General features: G+C 31.9%; 1 protein-coding gene across 13 annotated transcripts; it reads right to left on the bottom strand.

The window, feature by feature from the left end:
* Positions 1–37: 37 nt before the first annotated feature.
* On the bottom strand, positions 38–16,232 carry LOC123259822 (inositol 1,4,5-trisphosphate receptor). 13 transcript variants are annotated; one of them, XM_044720546.1, is made up of 24 exons: positions 16,147–16,216; positions 15,584–15,612; positions 15,345–15,519; positions 14,364–14,434; positions 14,088–14,290; positions 13,515–14,009; positions 12,519–12,657; positions 12,233–12,444; positions 10,763–12,166; positions 10,537–10,687; positions 10,422–10,448; positions 9,884–10,223; positions 9,650–9,815; positions 8,058–9,074; positions 7,724–7,981; positions 7,100–7,183; positions 6,018–6,138; positions 5,767–5,909; positions 5,513–5,700; positions 5,322–5,433; positions 4,861–4,971; positions 1,661–4,537; positions 1,018–1,179; positions 38–938 (listed from the first exon to the last, which is right to left on the bottom strand). In XM_044720546.1, the coding sequence occupies exons 3-24, from the start codon at positions 15,440–15,442 to the stop codon at positions 858–860; spliced, it is 8,460 nt and encodes a 2,819-aa protein (XP_044576481.1). In that variant the 5' UTR covers positions 15,443–15,519; positions 15,584–15,612; positions 16,147–16,216; the 3' UTR covers positions 38–857. The 13 variants fall into 13 exon arrangements, with proteins under 13 accessions (XP_044576481.1, XP_044576482.1, XP_044576485.1 ...); XM_044720547.1 differs by lacking the exon at positions 15,584–15,612 and having other exon boundaries at positions 16,147–16,232; XM_044720550.1 differs by lacking the exon at positions 16,147–16,216 and having other exon boundaries at positions 9,884–10,196; positions 15,584–15,650.
* Between the last annotated feature and the right edge of the window lie 1,024 nt (positions 16,233–17,256).

The following is a 17,256-nucleotide window of genomic DNA, read 5'->3' as shown; positions in this document are numbered from 1 at the left end:
AATATTTGGCACGAGATTCATAATTTAGATTTAATTAATAAAGGAATTAGATAAAATAAATTGATAAAAAAAAGGAAGATACAAATATATCTTTTTCTTAAAGACAATGCAATGGATTCTCACAGCCTCGCTTACCACATTTTTTTTATTTTACAATAATTTTATACTTGACTTTCAGGCAATTGATAATAAATCGAATTAATAAAATATATAAACATGTATATGTGTATAAGTAAATAGTTTATAATAATTTTAAAAACAATAAAACTTTAAAAACATTTTCTAACAATTTGTTTGTACGATGCACGTAATTTAACATATATAAATATATATGTAATATTTTACGATATGATTTATTTACGAATCTAAAAATTACTTTTTTTTTTTAATTAATTATTATTGTTACTCAATAAAATGATTGCATTAAATGTACGAATAAATGTGCAATTATTAAGAGGTACTGTATTTATAAATGCCAAAAGATTTTTTTTTAATGGAATAGAGAACTAATATATAGATTTATTTAAAAAAAAAAATGCATTATTATTACTATGATAATTAGTCAACTATTTTCTCCATTCTATAAGTAATTAACAATTAAATGTAACGTACACTGAATAAGTAATTAATTACTAATGAATGGTCTCGACAATTATTACGGTGATATGAATTTCAAATTGAAAATACCTTCATTAAATAATTCACCGGCACGCGTAATCTGTTTAGTAATTTTAAAGTGATCCTAACCGTGTCGGCTCCTATAAAAAATATCTCCAGGATATTGATTTTAAATATATATATTTATATCTATAAGATTGTAAATAAAAAAAATATTATTTGAACAACGGACTATTACTTTAAGAAGGGGCGCCGTGGATGTACGCCGATGCTGAATTCAAAAGACCCAGTCGCTGCTTCTGCTTCCGCTGTTCGGTCATCTGGTATTAGGAGGGTTAAATAGTAAATTATAAATTTTAGTGTTTTATTGGAAGGCAATAAATTAGAGTGATAAATTACCTGATCGCGGAGCTCAGTAAGTTGCTGAGACAGACATTTAACTAGTTGCTGAGTTGACTCCAACTGGGATTGTAAGCTGCGTAATTCTACTTGCTCACCTTCACCCTCGTCCGCTGCTAGCGACTTGGCTCGCAATCGTGGAAACCATTCAAGATTGCGGTCCTGTTAATTTAAGAAACATTTTTTTTTTTTTTTTTTTTATTTTTTTAATTTTAATGTATCAGATAATTAGCGTCGAGATTTTTCCCTTGATTTATAATTAGTGGTTTAAAATTTTTGATATTACGGCGAAAATATTGGTCGTATAAAAAATTTTTTAAATAAAAGTTTAAAATTAAATTTTATAAAAAAAATGTCTCATAATTTTTTCTAAGACCAATAAAAAAGCTGGAATTTTTAAATTTTAATTTTAATAATTACCAAAAATTTGAATCATTAATTATGAATATTAATTAAAGAGTTACGGTGAAATTATTGATGATATAAAAAAATTTTTTAATAAAAATTGTTCAAAATTTAATTTAAAAAAAAAAAATGTCTTTTATAATCTTTTTTTAAATCCAATAAGATACATTTTTAGTAAAAAATTAAATTTCCGGGAAAAATCTCAAGCCTAAAGATAATAAAAAAAAAAAAAAATTACCTTAACCATTGCATAAACATAAGATTCAGGTCCCGTAAATTCAGTCGGATCTTTAACCTTGACCAGGACAATAAAGTATAGAAAGTGCCACATATTGTGTTCATGCTTGATATGTTCTTCAAAGGAAACAGTTTTATTATCAAAGGCGGATCGATTGAGCCCGCAAATAAAGCAAGTATTCTTCAAAATCAATTCTTTCTGCTGTTTCTCCGACCTGAGATCAGCAAAGGTGTCAATGATAACACCAAAAATAAGATTCAACACAATAATAATAACAATGAAGAAGAATAGCAGATCATAAACAACGCGTGCAACAAATAGTGGCTCGGTGCTGGATGGAGCGCGCAATATATCACCAATCCCACCTCCATTCCTCAGCCCTTGATTCATAGTAGTAACAATACACATCACCAGCGAATCGCAGGCCCGTTCTTTCATTTCACCGCCGACGCTTACTATTTCAGCGGCTTTGTTTTTCAAATTTTCTCGTTTCAAGTAACTCGATATCCCCTCGCTAGCCTCACAATTTTCGAATTGTTTGGCGTCACATGCCTCAATGGGATCACTGCTATCCGTGGGAGCGGACACGATCTCGTCGTCTACGCTTAAAAGGAAGTCGTCCTTGAAAAACATGTATCCTATTATCGAGAACATGTAAACTAGAATCAACGCAAGGACTGCCGTCAAAATAATAGATCTCCCGTTTCTAGTGACGGAGCGTATCACGTTCAAGAGAGTCTCTTCTCGATAGACCACATCAAACAGCAAAACCGAGTAGAAAAACGGGTGCATAAATATCCCTAACAAGCAGAAGAATAAATAAGACGTATGGTACCAAAGTTCGACGTCTGTAATAATTTGCTCAGGGCTTTTAGTGAGTGTCCCTTGATTCCCGATGATGCTGATCATGTGTACAATTTTCAAGACTATCGTCAAGAACCCCAGCAGCCAGAGCGTCGGCTCGGGACCTATGGAGAATATCAGCCTGAGTATTGTCGAAGCGACCAGAGTTCTTATGCCCGATTCCCTGGGCAGGGTGACAACTATTGCCCCAGACGCGAGCATCACCGCCCAGATCAAGCTGGACAGGTGCGGAATGATCAACTTAGGCACCGCGTCGACAAACGGATAGAAAAACGCCACTATTAAATTAATCAACACCGCGCAGTTGAACAGAATGTTACTCCAGAGCGACATGTAGCTGCTCATCCAGAAGAGCATCGGCTGGCCGCGCAATTTCTTCTGCCACTTCATTTCATTGAACATGTCCTCGGTGCGCTCGAAAAAATCAGACACCTTGGAGCCCTGGTCGTCTCTCTCCGCGGTGTGAAGCACTCTTAACTTAGTATCAACTGTTATCAGCTCGCAAATTTCCGGAATTGGAAAGACAATTTGCTCTAGAGTCCTGTCGTGTCGGACGATTTCAATCTGAGCTGTGTGAGTGACGTAGTACTGCAGAGCCTTGTTAATTTTTTCATCAGCAGTATTAGACTCGGACGGCCTGAGCATGGAAGCTAATTCTTTGTTGTGTTGAGCTAGTTGATGACACAGGATGTAGATATTGTGACCGACCTCCTTGGGTGCTACACCATCTTCTCCACTATTGGACGAGTCGTCCAGGTCGTTGTCGTCATCCAGGGTGTCTTGGTGAAAGGCTCGACACGCGACGTCCACCAGTTGCTTCGGGTTCATGTTGTAGAGTATTCTTTCGGCGTTTTCGCTGTCACCTCGGCTCTCCATAATAGCTAGCAACAATTTACTGGCATTATTCTTCAATTCGAGTATCAAATCCATCCTTGTTTTCCCTAATGGGTTTATGTCGTTCAATATTAACGCAGTTATTATGTCTAATCCGTTTGACTCGTGAGTGGCTATACAATTTTGATTATCATGACACGGACCTTGACAATATTCCGTGAGAGTTTCAAGAGTTTGATTTATTAATGCGACATTGTGTTCATTTATGTATAGACCCAGTAACCCGAGCCCGCCGGTCGTTGACCCGCAAATACAGTCCAGGAACATCAGAGTCTCCGATACGAGATTGTAATTTGTTTTGTTGTTCTGGTACCTCAAAAAATTTTGCAAGTCCCGGTTGTGATTTTCGCAGAGCAGCTGCAAAAAACGCAATATCGGCTGCATTACTAATACTTTTGCGTTGAGCAGACCCTCATCATGCTCGTTATTAACATTCATGCCGCTTCTATGACGTTCCAGCTTGTCTGCAAGCATATCCTCAAGCGAGTAACCCAGAGCCACAGTATTAGATACGTCATCTCCAGAAGCGATGGTACGAACATTTGCATAAGCCTGAGCTGTGCTTACACCTGCATTATTTAATTCCTCCCGTATCTCGTCAGTAATTACTATTCCATTTGATTTGCATGACGTACGTTTCTTTGATATCTTTTCAACTTCTCTGCTCTGGTCCTTGTCTTCGTGCGCTTTTACAGCAATATCTGAGGTATTAACAGTGACAGTTGACTTTATCTCCTGTTGGGAGTCTTTCATTTTGTCGTGGAATACTTTGAAGAAAGATTGCGATAAATCATCGCCCATTAGCTTGCTGTATATGCTCTTCTGTATTATCGGATTACCTCCCTCTAAAAGCGCTATTCCTAATTCAACGGCTTCTACAAATATACTGGGCGAATGAACACTCTTAATAACTAATTCAACAACGAGGTCTGAAGCTCCCTCGCGGTCTAAATGGCTCTGGACTTCGTGCAATGTACGCCCGGCTCGGCTTAGAATTTTAGCACCCGGGCCGTGTGTTATCGTTGTTGTTAACGCCGCGTTTATGTCCACGTTCTCCATTTTCTGGACAAATGCCTTTCCAAAGTACCGAATCAATAGATTGCTTCTCAGCGCGTCGCCCTGTGGATAAAAATATTTTTATGCAGTGTAGCAGAAAAATAATTAACATTAAATAAAATAGTTTATTAAAAAAAAATAAAAATAATTGGAGTCGTTTATCAAAGAAGCGAATTGCAAAAAAAAATTAAATAAATGATACTAATGACTTGAAATAAAAAATAGGTGAAAGAGTTTTTTTTTTTTTTTTTTTTTTTTTTTTTTTTTTTAACCGTGCACTAAATCATGCATTAAACTGGTTGATAAATAGCAATTAAACTGGGATTCAGATTTTAATATACATTTAAAAAAAATTTTTTTAATTTAACTATGCAAATAAATTTTACCCGCTGTTGCTGTGTCATTTGCTGCGCGATCAACTGTTCATTAGAATCAGTTTCATTAGACAACTCGTTAGCTTTCTTCGCTTCAGATGTTTGCTCCGAGTCCAGATATTCCTTAGCAGCATGAAAATACTTAAACCTACAGTTCTATTCTACTAGAAATTACTCACCAATTTTTTTACCTCGCAAACTTGTTTTTAAATAAATACTAACACTAATATTTTCTAATTTTATACTGATCTAATTATGCAATTGTGATATTCAGCGAAAAAAATCAATTCTATGTGTTTGCTTATATTTTCAATTAAATATTTTTTTTTTTTTTTTTAATGTCCCTTCCGACTCAATTAAATGCTTTGGAGCTAATGCTGTTAATAGCCGCATGATAATTATAAATTTAACGTAAGCCAAAGCGGCAATCCGTGCAAAAAAAATAAATACATTTACTTTTATCGTATGCTAACCTTTTCCCCGTATTCCGGGTCCATAGCCATCATTTCTCTTAAGGTCCTTAAAACTTTGACACATAATTTTTCTTCTTTTTCTTCTAGCAACTTTTCCGTGTGCTTTATCAACCTTGAACATATTTTAATTAAAATTTTATTTTAATAATGTTCCACTAAAATTAATTAGTTTTTAATGAAGCGTTGAATACCTCCGAATAAAACCTCCGCTCTCGCATCTTTTCCGGGCTTCACTACCCGACGGAAACAGCAACTCCGAGCGATAAAGTATATCTACTAGCAGAGATAGCTCAGATTGAACTAGAGGTTTCAATTGCTCTTCAAGGAGTAAAACAATATCCTGAAGACCTTCGATGATACTCCGATCCAGTCGCATCAACTATTAATTAATTTTTTAAAAATAAATTTAATAAAAAATTAAAAACAAAAAATTAAATTTTATTACCTGGCTTTGACTGCGTTCCACTTTGGGTTGTTTGACGGCTTGCAACCATTTGGTTGTCTGTCTACTGAGCATCGCAGCTTTGTTAAACATATTTGCTACCTGACTCTCTAAATCAGTTGGTATTGCGATACCTCTTCCTTTGGCTGAAATATTTTTAATTAAAGTAATAAATATAACTGTGTTCAACAGAGAAGCTTTGGTCTTTTTAAATAATTAAACTTCGAATGAAATAATTAATAAAAAATAATTACCAACTTCGGATAGAGTTCTTATACAATTTTCGACATTGAATCGCTGGCCGGCATTCAACCACGCGCATTGGGATACTTTAAATGCTGCGTGCAATAATTGCACAAATATTGGCTGTCTGGTCTGTTATTAAAAAAATTTTTCTATCATTTACAGTATGGATAAAAATTTTACACAAATATTCAAACATAAATTATTTAAAATATTATCTTTGGAATGATACAATCGAATTTTCCTGCAGGCTTTAATTTTAAAATTTATACATGAAAAATTTTATTAAATAATAATAAACTAGCAACCTTTATTATATAATGACTTTTATTAAATTGCACTGTACTTTCGTAAATATTGACGTTTTTAAAGATATAAGCTCATCCCGATGTTTTACACTCATCAAGAGCTTTCATTTGAGTACCCACATGCATTTTTGATATATTTTTTATATATAATATATATTTTAAAGATATAAGCTCATCTCGTTGTTACACTCATCAAGAGCTTTCAATTGAGTACCCACATGCATTTTTGATATATTTTTCATATATACATATATATATATATATATATATATATATATATATATATGAAAAATATATGAAAAATTTATGTGGGTACTCAAATGAAAGGTCTCGATGAGCGTAATGTCAGGATGAGCTTATATCTTTAAAAACGTCAATAGTTCACAAGATACAATGTCATTTCTTAATTATTGACATTTTTTAAGATATGAACTCATCCCGATGTTACACTCATCGAGAGCTTTCATTTGAGTACCCACATACATTTTTGATATATTTTTCATATATAAATATATAAAATATATGAAAAATTAATGTGGGTACTCAAATGAAAGGTCTCAATGAGTGTAATGTCAGGGTAAGCTTATATATTTAAAAATGTCAATAGTTCTCATGATACAAGGTCATTTCTTAATTATGTAGCTAGACATATAACTATCCTGGAAACAAAATTTTTCTTACTCTCTTAATAATATCGATTGAAGTTATATACAAGTATATTAGCGACATGCTGTTAGCAGAAAAGTGATTAAATATAAACAAAAATTGGACTCTTTATTACTTACAGAGTCCATTTGATTAATAATGGTGTCGTTATTATGGTCACACTCCTTGAGATTCCAAAATAGCCTCGCCTCGTGCAGATGTTTCTATTAGTAAATCAAAACCCCAACACCATACAGACCCCGTAAAATCAATCAAACCCAGTGAGTCAGTGTTGTTGAATAAAATAATATTTATAGAACCCAATCGGTGCATGCCAAAAAACACAAATCATGCTGCAACCGCTGCTATTATCAAGCTCACATCAATATTTTTTATCGCCGGACCGTTAAATGTAAAAGCATATTTTTTTAATAAATTAATTCTGAAACTTAAATTTAAATTAACATCAAAATATTTACATGTTTGATTTTTAAAATCACGTAATTTTCTAAAATCTTGCTCTTCTGCGACATCAATTTCCAACTATAATTAATTCTCGTGTCTGAACAGTGGAAAAATAACAACTTATCAATAATCTGGCATGCAAAGCGAATAGTGTGCAGCGTTTAATTTTTTACTTAATATTTACATATTATTACTAATAATAATTCACGGTTTATTTACAAAACATTGACAGATTAAATTTCGACATTGCGAAGGTGTTATGTGTTTTAATTATTGTGTTTAATAACTGAATAATATACCTGGACGGTGGTACTTTGATCTGAAAACGGGCTGCTGAAGAAGGTAGTGATGATGTTCATCAGACAATTGAGAACGTAATTCTCCAAAGCTGTGTCAGCGTGATTCCTGTCGTGCGTCGCGGTCCCTATTATTGCCATGTCGACGGTAAAGGACCGCTCAAAAAGTGACCACATGTGATTTGATGTGTAAATTTCTTTCATCTCAACCTCGGTGTCAATATAACAGTGATTTAGAAAATTGATATAAGCTTCTTTGACCTGTCAAAAGTATTTTTAATTAAATATCAAAAATCAAAAATCATAAAAAAAAAAAAAAAAAAAAAAAAAAACATACTTCGGGAAGACAGTCAGGATGAGACACCATTGCGACAATGTCATCGAGCGGCAGAAGGCTGTGGCATTTTATTTCCGTGTTGACGTTTTTTCCCATTGTACAGCAAGCTAATAGCTTGACAAGCTCGACGTGATATTTGAGTGGACTGCTTTCATCCATGCGGTATCTTTCCGACTTCATCATTTCAATAAAGTAATTAAATGACGCACGGTCGTTGTAAAATACAAGTACATCTTCTCCAGCTTGAACCAGCTCTTGCATCACCATCTCCTGACACTTTCGGATAAATTGATTTTCCGCTTTGACAACAGTTTGAAGAAACTTCAAGTACTGTACATGTCTGCCGTGAGTTTCAATGCAGTGAACAAAATGTTGAATCACTTTTGGACTGACTTCATTGCAGAGCGTAGAATTGTCTTGAAAAATACTGCAGACTGTTTGAGCTTCCCGTATGCCGGGGTTCAAAAATAAATCGAGATGTTTGTGAAGAAGAACTTGGTTCTGTTGATTACCGAGACAGAAATTTTGAAGAAATTCATGAGCAAGTCGCATTAATTCATTCATCCGAGTATCTTCTTTGCAATCAAATGGAACTTGAAGGAGGTCCAAGACAATTGTGTGTACTCCAACGTTACGTAAGAGCCTTTGCTCATGTTTGCGAGGCTTGACAATGCCACCAGGTAGGGTTTGAATGCATAATTTATTCATTCTTATTAATATTTGCTGGATTTTTCTGTATTCTTCAGCTTGGTCCGCATGAAGAGGCGGTCCGACATCCAAATCAATAGCAGACCCTCTCTTATCTATCTGAGCCAACTTCGGAGGCATTTTACGGGGAGTCGCGCCCTCATCCTCGTCTTCTTTATTGCTCTTCTTCTTTTTACCTCCATGCTCTTCAACTGACTTTGATTTATAAACCCACAGCTCTGATTTTTCCACTGACTGACGTAGAACATCTAAATCGGCTTTAATTTGCTTATAAGACTCCACATCACTGTCCGAAACTAGCAATTGAACCTGTAGCGAATAAAAAACATGTGTGTGTTCTTTATGGCATATCATTTTTTTACTATTTACAACTTTACAGAAATTGGGTAGATGAGACTTGAGAAAAAAAAATTTTTCAAATTAAATTAAAGCTATTTTAGTATTATAGACATGCATACAAATAATATGAGTAATTCATTTTATCATTGCTCTTATTATAATTATTGTAATTCATCAATTATGATCTCAACATCATTACCATTGTTGTCATTTTTTAGACTCTGCCATTATTTAATCTAAAAATTAGTTAATCAGTTTACAAGAATTATGTAAAGAACTTTAATATTCATATTTAATTCCATAACTTAGTAAAAATAATTCAAAGCTGATATTTAATAACTTACTCAATTACACAAGTTATGAGTATATAATTGGAATTATCTACTCAAAGCAATACAATTATATGATATGATAACAGTTAATCTCGAAAATCGTGACGATTTTTTTTTACACTGCTATAAAATTTCTCTCATACGTCGATAAAAAAGTTTCATTTCAAAAATTAAAAAGAGCCATTATAATTTTAATTTTTACAAATAACTAACCTGCTTGAACGCTTGAAGGACTTCTTGTCTTTGACTGAAATGTCGGAATAATAAATGGAGAGAGCCGGAGACTAACGGAGGGTAATCATGCATTGCTAAATGCAGCAAAACTCTCAGGAATGTACGACCGCCTTGTCCATCGAGATCTAATGCTAAGCATTCGTCGCTGCAATAACCCAAATTCAATTAATTACTCGATTATGTTCCGTTGAACTACGACAATATCTCACTCACCTACTACCAAATATTCCTTCCGCTTGAGTACCAATAGCTTCTAAGTCTATTCCTTTCTGCTCAAGACTCCCGTCGCCTGACATTCTTTCATTCTCATCAAATTCCTTTTTGAAGATACTCAGCAGACAGGATATTCTATAATCAAGCCGAACGTCAAGAATAAACTGCAAGATTTCAATTATTTTTAGCTTTGTATCCATCACAAGCGGATATTCTTTTTTAGCCGCTGGGCTCGATCGAGGCGAAGAACTTCCGGACATCGTTTGACCTGCGGGTCCAAGAGCTAGACTTGTCATTACTGCTCCCATGTCTCCTATACATTTCAATACACCACCTTCAGCTAGTAAAAAAATAATTATACTCTTAACCGCGAATTAAAGAGTGTATTAAATTCCACAGAATCGTCGAAATTTTTTTAAAAGGTATCAAAAATTTTGTGAGTTTAATTTTGACGATTGCACGGAATAAAATACATCCAATTATAAAAAACAATCCAATTATTTTTTTTCAACACTATTTTTTTTTTCTTTTAAATTACCTTCATTTTTAGAATCCAACGATTCGACTAAACAAATTTTCAATAAGTGATTTTTAATAATTTAAATATTTAAAAATTAGATAAAAATGCGGAAAAAAAAATTTTATCAACTTACTATCGCTTTCACTGGTTGACGATATTTTCCCGTCAATGAAATCCTTATCAGACACACAGTCGAGTATATTGAGTAGCGTTTTAGTTAATCTCAGTAAATCGCTAAAGCTATAGAATCCAAAATAAATGAGATCCCTTGCCAATTTAACAACCTGAATAAATAAATAAAATAATGTATATCCGCGGTAAAAAATAAATAATCAAAATGTAAACCAAATAGTCCTTACTTCAAATGTGAGTTTATTTTGTTCATGATCTGCAAATGACCAGACATTCGAAACGACATTGCATAAATAATCTTCGACAAACAGTATTGTCGAGCTAAACCGAGCTCTGACGGCTTCTTTATTTTCATCTGGCATTTTATTAGTGTCATAATCGTTGATACTAATTTTTGATGAAATTTCCGACCACAAACGAGCGTATTTAACAGGCGTTACGGGTTCTTGAGGGTCTCGATCGACGTGCAAATGCAGCATGAGGCGGCAAAAGGAAGCACGTAGCTCATAAGGGACCGTTTCATCTTCCATGCACTTTAAAATTAAATCAATATCTAAATGCGGGGACAAATTATTCAAAGCCAAGTACTGTCGATTAAGACACATATTACTGAATAAATTTAATTGATGTCTATAGTAATCCAATATAGCAATATGCTCGTGGTTTCCTATTTTAGCGCCCCTTGACAGTTCGCTAAGTGACATTGAACGTTTTCCATTATTCCAAGTAAGCACAATTTCAAACTCTTCTAATATCGTTATCTGAGTTATTTCGCTAGTATCGTCGTGGTGTTCGTGCTCGTGTTCATGCTCTTCATTAATATTCTCCTCGACCTCCAGTTGAGTTTTAATCATTTTAGTATCTATTAAAATATCCTTATTTTTATCACTAAGAACGCTCTTACAAATTAATTCCTGTGTTACCGCAATGGCTTTTTTATTAGATATACATAAATCTGATAAGTAATCTAAGAATCTAGACTCCCAATTTTTCATATTTTTTCTAACTAGTCCAACGAATGTCTCGATCTCAGCTGCTGTAATATGTTTTTCCAACAATTTACGATTATTATGCAACAATGCAGTAATTGTATCCTCTGCTAAAATATCATAACCGATTTGCTTTTGCATGAACGCAAAAAACTTGGCAATGTACTCTTGATTCTTCCGATAATCTTGCTGCGATAATCTTAATATCCGGTAACATAATCGGAATATATATTTGTAAGGTGCGTGTCGAGGATCATTTAATTCTTCTATCCTCAAAAAAGGTCCTTCGCCCTCATTAGATTCCAAAAACGGCGCTTGAAGTATCTTAAATAATTGCCCAAGTATATACTGCTCTCTCAATAATTTTTGTCTGTCTCTCACAGCATTTGTAACTATCAAATCAAGCGCTTCCGACTTGTTTTGTTCATTCTCCAACCCGGCAATAAAGTAAACAATATCTTGGAGCAAACTTGTAACAGCCCTCCTTTCATTATGCGATATCGTCCCTTGCTCCAATTTACCGCTAATTGATGCAAGCACTTTGCAAGCGTCGTTCGCAAAATCAAGGTCACGAACTTCTACTGGAGAAACAGATCTCAAAGCAAAAGCCTCTTTGTCCTCTTTATTTATAGCGCATCCTACCTGAAATTTTTTTTATACACAAATCAATATTTTAATACTCTTTATAGGGAGTTTTCTTGATCATACCTTTGACATCACTGGCTTTTCATCGTCTTTGTCGATAGGTACACTCGTTGAATGTACCCAAGTGTTTGTGCATATGTGATGTAGTCTTACAAATGACGATTGAGGTACCAAACTGTCGGCCCGAGTCAGTGTTGTAGGGTCCAGCTCAAATAGTGAACTGATTTCATTGCTGTGGGGTACAGACACCAGTCGGTACGCTGCTCCAGATAAATCTGAAATTACAAACAATTTTATTTTTATTTTATTTCATTTTACAATTTTTTAATTCTCTAGAATATAAATTTACCACGTTTTAATTTAGATGTGTCTAATGGCTCATCAATGTCTATTTCCGCGGCTAAATATTGACCGGTAGCAAGATGTTTAAATCGAAACAAAGAATTCCAATGACCTGCTCCACCTCTACAGGGATCATGTTGAACAACCTGAAATAAAGTACCAAAATATAATTATTCAAAAATAGAAAAAAATAATAACTAACAACCTTGCAGTCACTATTTAACTGCCGTGACTTGTGCAGTATAAATAAATAAAATTTTGCTTTATTAAATAATGACTTTTGTTAAATTGCACCGTACTTTTTTAATTATTGACATTTATAAAGATATAAGCTCATTCTGATGTTACACTCATCAAGAGCTTTCATTTGAGTACCCACATGCATTTTTGATATATTTTTCATATATACATATATATACATAGTATATATAAATATATAAAATATGTGAAAAAATTGATGTGGGTACTTAAATAAAAGGTCTCGGTGAGTGTAATGTCGGGTTGAACTTATATCTTTAAAAATTTCAATGGTTCAGAAGATATTTGTTAAAATGCCTTGTACTTTCTTAACTATTGACAATTTTAAAGATATAAGCTCATCCCGATATTACACTCATTAAGAGCTTTCATTTGAGTACCCACAAGCATTTTGATACATTTTTCATATATACATATATATAATATATATAAATATATGAAAAATTGATGTGGGTACTCAAATGAAAGGTCTTGATGAGTGTAACATCGGGATGAGCTTATATCTTTAAAAATGTCAATAGTTCACGAGATACAAGATTATTTCTTAATTATTTATCTAAAGATAAAGTATTTTCGAACGCAGCCTAAATACAGCCTATCATCATAAATTGACTATAACGATACCAAATTCAACCATAAAAACTCGTTTTATCATAAAAATACAATAGCCAAAAAATTTTGCTTATTCTCTTAATCATATAGATAATAAATTTATTATAGAAATATTAAAAAAAAAAAATATTACCTCTACTTCCCACAACGCCTTACTACTAGTCGCCGCAGTGGCGCTTGTTCTTCCAGTAGTTCTCAAAAAGACGTGATGTTTCTTTTTATACTCATCCATAGTCAAAAATTTCTCCTGCTCGGCATGAAAGAGCCTAACAACGTCTCCACCTTTGAGTATCTCCTCCTGGTTTTCTTTGTGCTCCATAAACAACGTTACTTTCCAGGAAGTAGAGGCATTAACAACATTAACTTCCTTACAGCCTGGATTATCGCTAAGCTCGTAGTTTGCTGCAACATGAAGACCCTGTCTGCCAGAATTAACAGGCTCCATTATAACTTTATCGCCTACAACGACGCTATCACCGTCGCTCCTTAATTTGTAGAAGGGCATTATGTAAAACCAGGAGCCTTCATTGCCATTTGCGTCCAGGTAAACACGCATCGCATTTTTCTCCAGAAGCGCTGGGAGTCTCTTGTTTACCGTCAGGTATTTATTAGATTTAAGGTGAAGTAGCTGTAATAGTATTTATCCGATTATTATCCGTAAATTCAATTAAATATAAGAAAATAAATATAAATTTGTACTACTGACCTGGACAACGTTGCCGTAAGACACAACGGAGCCCAATAATTTTTTATTTTCAGTATCATTTTGTTTTTTTTCGATTTCCGCGGCATGATGAAGTCTCTTTAATAAAACGGCATCCGTTGTTGAACTTCCACTCTGCTTCGCCGCTTTCCAGAACTGCTTTTGAGCGGAATATCGATTCATAGGACATATTTTGAACAGGCAGTCTAATTAAAAAATTTTATAAATAGTTATTTATCTAAAAAGTTATAATTAGCATTTTATTGTGTTTCTAATTACCTCTAAACTTTTTGGGCGGATTAACCAAGTCCCCGGCTTCAGGACAAACGACGCATCTATCATCAACTAATCTGTGAATGAAAATAAAAAATGAATTTAGTCTGACTAAAATAATATTACCGTAATAATAAATATTATAAATATAGTGTTATGGATATATTTCTATTTATTTTGAAAACCAAATAAAACCACGATGAATATATATTCTATAAAAAGATCTCTCGGTGAATATCATTTATCCTTTTTTCCAATCGTTTGACTCGCTCTCTTGTTGTTATTATATTAGCATCATCTATGTGCTTGTGCTTGAGTTGTATACTCTGTACGGACGTACGTGCGTCGTTTCACTTGATTAACCCAATATGCACCGATTCGTATGTGCCCTATGAGCTATTTAATTTTTATCACATAAACCATGTAGGATAAAAATAAATATAACTTAAGTATACCCTGGGATATTCATTGATTTTCTATTCATATGTGCTCCATACACATTTTATAATTATTATTCATTTTATTTATACTTAAATATTCAGATACTCCATTTTTTTATTTAATAAATTTAATTTTTATTAATATTTTACTCCAATAATTTTTATAAATTGCATTAAAGTTAAATCACTTGATAATTTTTTAATTTTATTTAATATACAAATTTTTTCTGAAAAATTATTTTTAAAAAATTGCATTTATAATTTTTACATTTTTTTTTTATTTAATAAATTTAATTTTTATTAATATTTTACACCAATAATTTTTATAAATGACATTAAAATTAAATCACTTGATAATTTTTTAATTTTATTTAATGTACAAATTTTTTCTGAAAAATTATTTTTAAAAAATTGCATTTATAATTTTTACATGTCAATATTTTTTTCTCATTTTTTTGCCATGATTTATTTGTTTTAAAGAATTTTAAAATTTATTAAATATCTGCTAAATTGATTTTCATTTTTAATAAATAAAAAAAAAACTTACCCCAGAGTTGATAAAAATCCTGATACTGTTCCTTCAGCATACAAGCTGACAATATCTCCGAGATGTAAAAAACTCGCTGATCCAAGTATCTCACCCATTTTGATCAATTGAATTTATTTATTGTAAATTTAAAGTTTAATTGAAATGCAATTGTTGAGCCCTCATTTATCCGGTGCTAGATAAAAATAAAAAATAAAAAAATTAAATAAAATTAAACTTGTTAAAAAATAAAAACTTACTTTTCTTAAACTTGAGCATCCAATAGTATCTTGAAAAAATTTTTTTAAAATCCTCGCATGCCCGTAATTGTAAAATAATAATAAATATCAGTTTGCGAGGTCAAGTAGAAAAATAAATGACTAAATAATGATTGTATATATTAGAGGGAATAAATGTCGATAGATTTGTGTTTTTTCACTCACGAAATTGGTGATAACAATTAATAACCTTATTTAGAGATAAGAGATTATTGTCATGGTATTAAAATGTGTATTAACTAGACAGCAGTATGTAAATAAGAGACACTTGGTAATAAAATTTGAGTTTAATTTAAATTTATTTATAATTTAATAGATAAAGTGTAAACTGATAATGTTATTATGTTTTGATGTAACATGAATATGATAAAAAAATGTGAGATGTAATAATAATAATATAATGTAAGAATAAAGATGTAGTCCTTGACGTGGAAAGATGCAAATGTATGTATAGATGTATATATAACAATACGGTAAATTTTATTAACATATATGTATATCATCACATCACATTAGTAGTATATGAATTTGCACTGCTGACTTACCAGTGGCTTACAGTTGCCCGTTACAGTGTCCACTGGATACTGAGTGCTCGAAAATAATAATAATTGACAAGTAAGATGCGACAGTCAATGTTCTAATTAATGGGTGGCGCCCTCGACTTTATTCTATTTTTTTTACCACAAACCACAAACGTTTTCTTCCTTGAGAATTAATCGGTACAGTAGATTTTAGATTTATAACTGTTTTTTTTTTCTTTTTTTTTTTTTTAATGACACTGAAGTTGACAGAGATTAGAAATTTTTTTTGAATTTTAATGATATTAAAGTTGACTATTTAAAAAGTTTTTTTAACCAATAAATTTGATCCAAAAAATTATTTTAAAAAAATTGGATTTTCAATTTTTTTTATAATACTAAAGTTAGCCGACGTTTTTAATTTTTTGATTATTTTTCATTTATTAAATTAGAACTAAAAAATATTTTTAAAAAATTTCACTTATATTTTTTCAAGTTTTTTACAAATGAAAATTTTTTTAATTTTTTTGTAATGATTTTTTCAATAAAAAAAAAAAAAAATTCTATAAATTTTTAGATCTCGGCTAACTTAATTTTCATATTTTTTTTAATTTCTACATATCAATTTTTTTGCCATAATTTATTTGTTACAAAAATTTTAAAAATTATCAAATATCTGCTAAATTAATTTTCATTGAATTTTAATGATACTGAAGTTAGCCGACAGCTGTCAATTTTTTTAATTTTTATAACGAATAAATTCTAATTAAAAAATGCTTTAAAAATTTTTTTTATTATAATTTTATTATTATAAAGTTCTAAAAAAATTTCTGATGACTGTCAAAAAATATTTTTATTATTATGATTTATTTGTTATAAGAATTCAATAAATTGACAGCTGTTACCTAACTACAGTGTCATTTTATAATAAATTATGAAGAAACAATTTATGGGAAGAAATAAAACAGTGAAGAATATTTTTCAATTTATTATTGTTATTTTATTGTACCAAAAAATTCAATTTTTTTTAATAGTTCCAATTTATCTTAATTATAAATCGAAATTCTAATTTTATTTTACAATTACTCGTTTAATTTTAAATGAGTAAATAATAATTTTTTTTTATCCATACAAATT

This window comes from Cotesia glomerata, linkage group LG2, assembly GCF_020080835.1.
Source record: "Cotesia glomerata isolate CgM1 linkage group LG2, MPM_Cglom_v2.3, whole genome shotgun sequence".
Classification (NCBI taxonomy): Eukaryota; Metazoa; Arthropoda; class Insecta; order Hymenoptera; family Braconidae; genus Cotesia; species Cotesia glomerata.
Note: the sequence above shows the minus strand (reverse complement) of the source record. Positions and strands in the feature narration are given on the sequence as shown.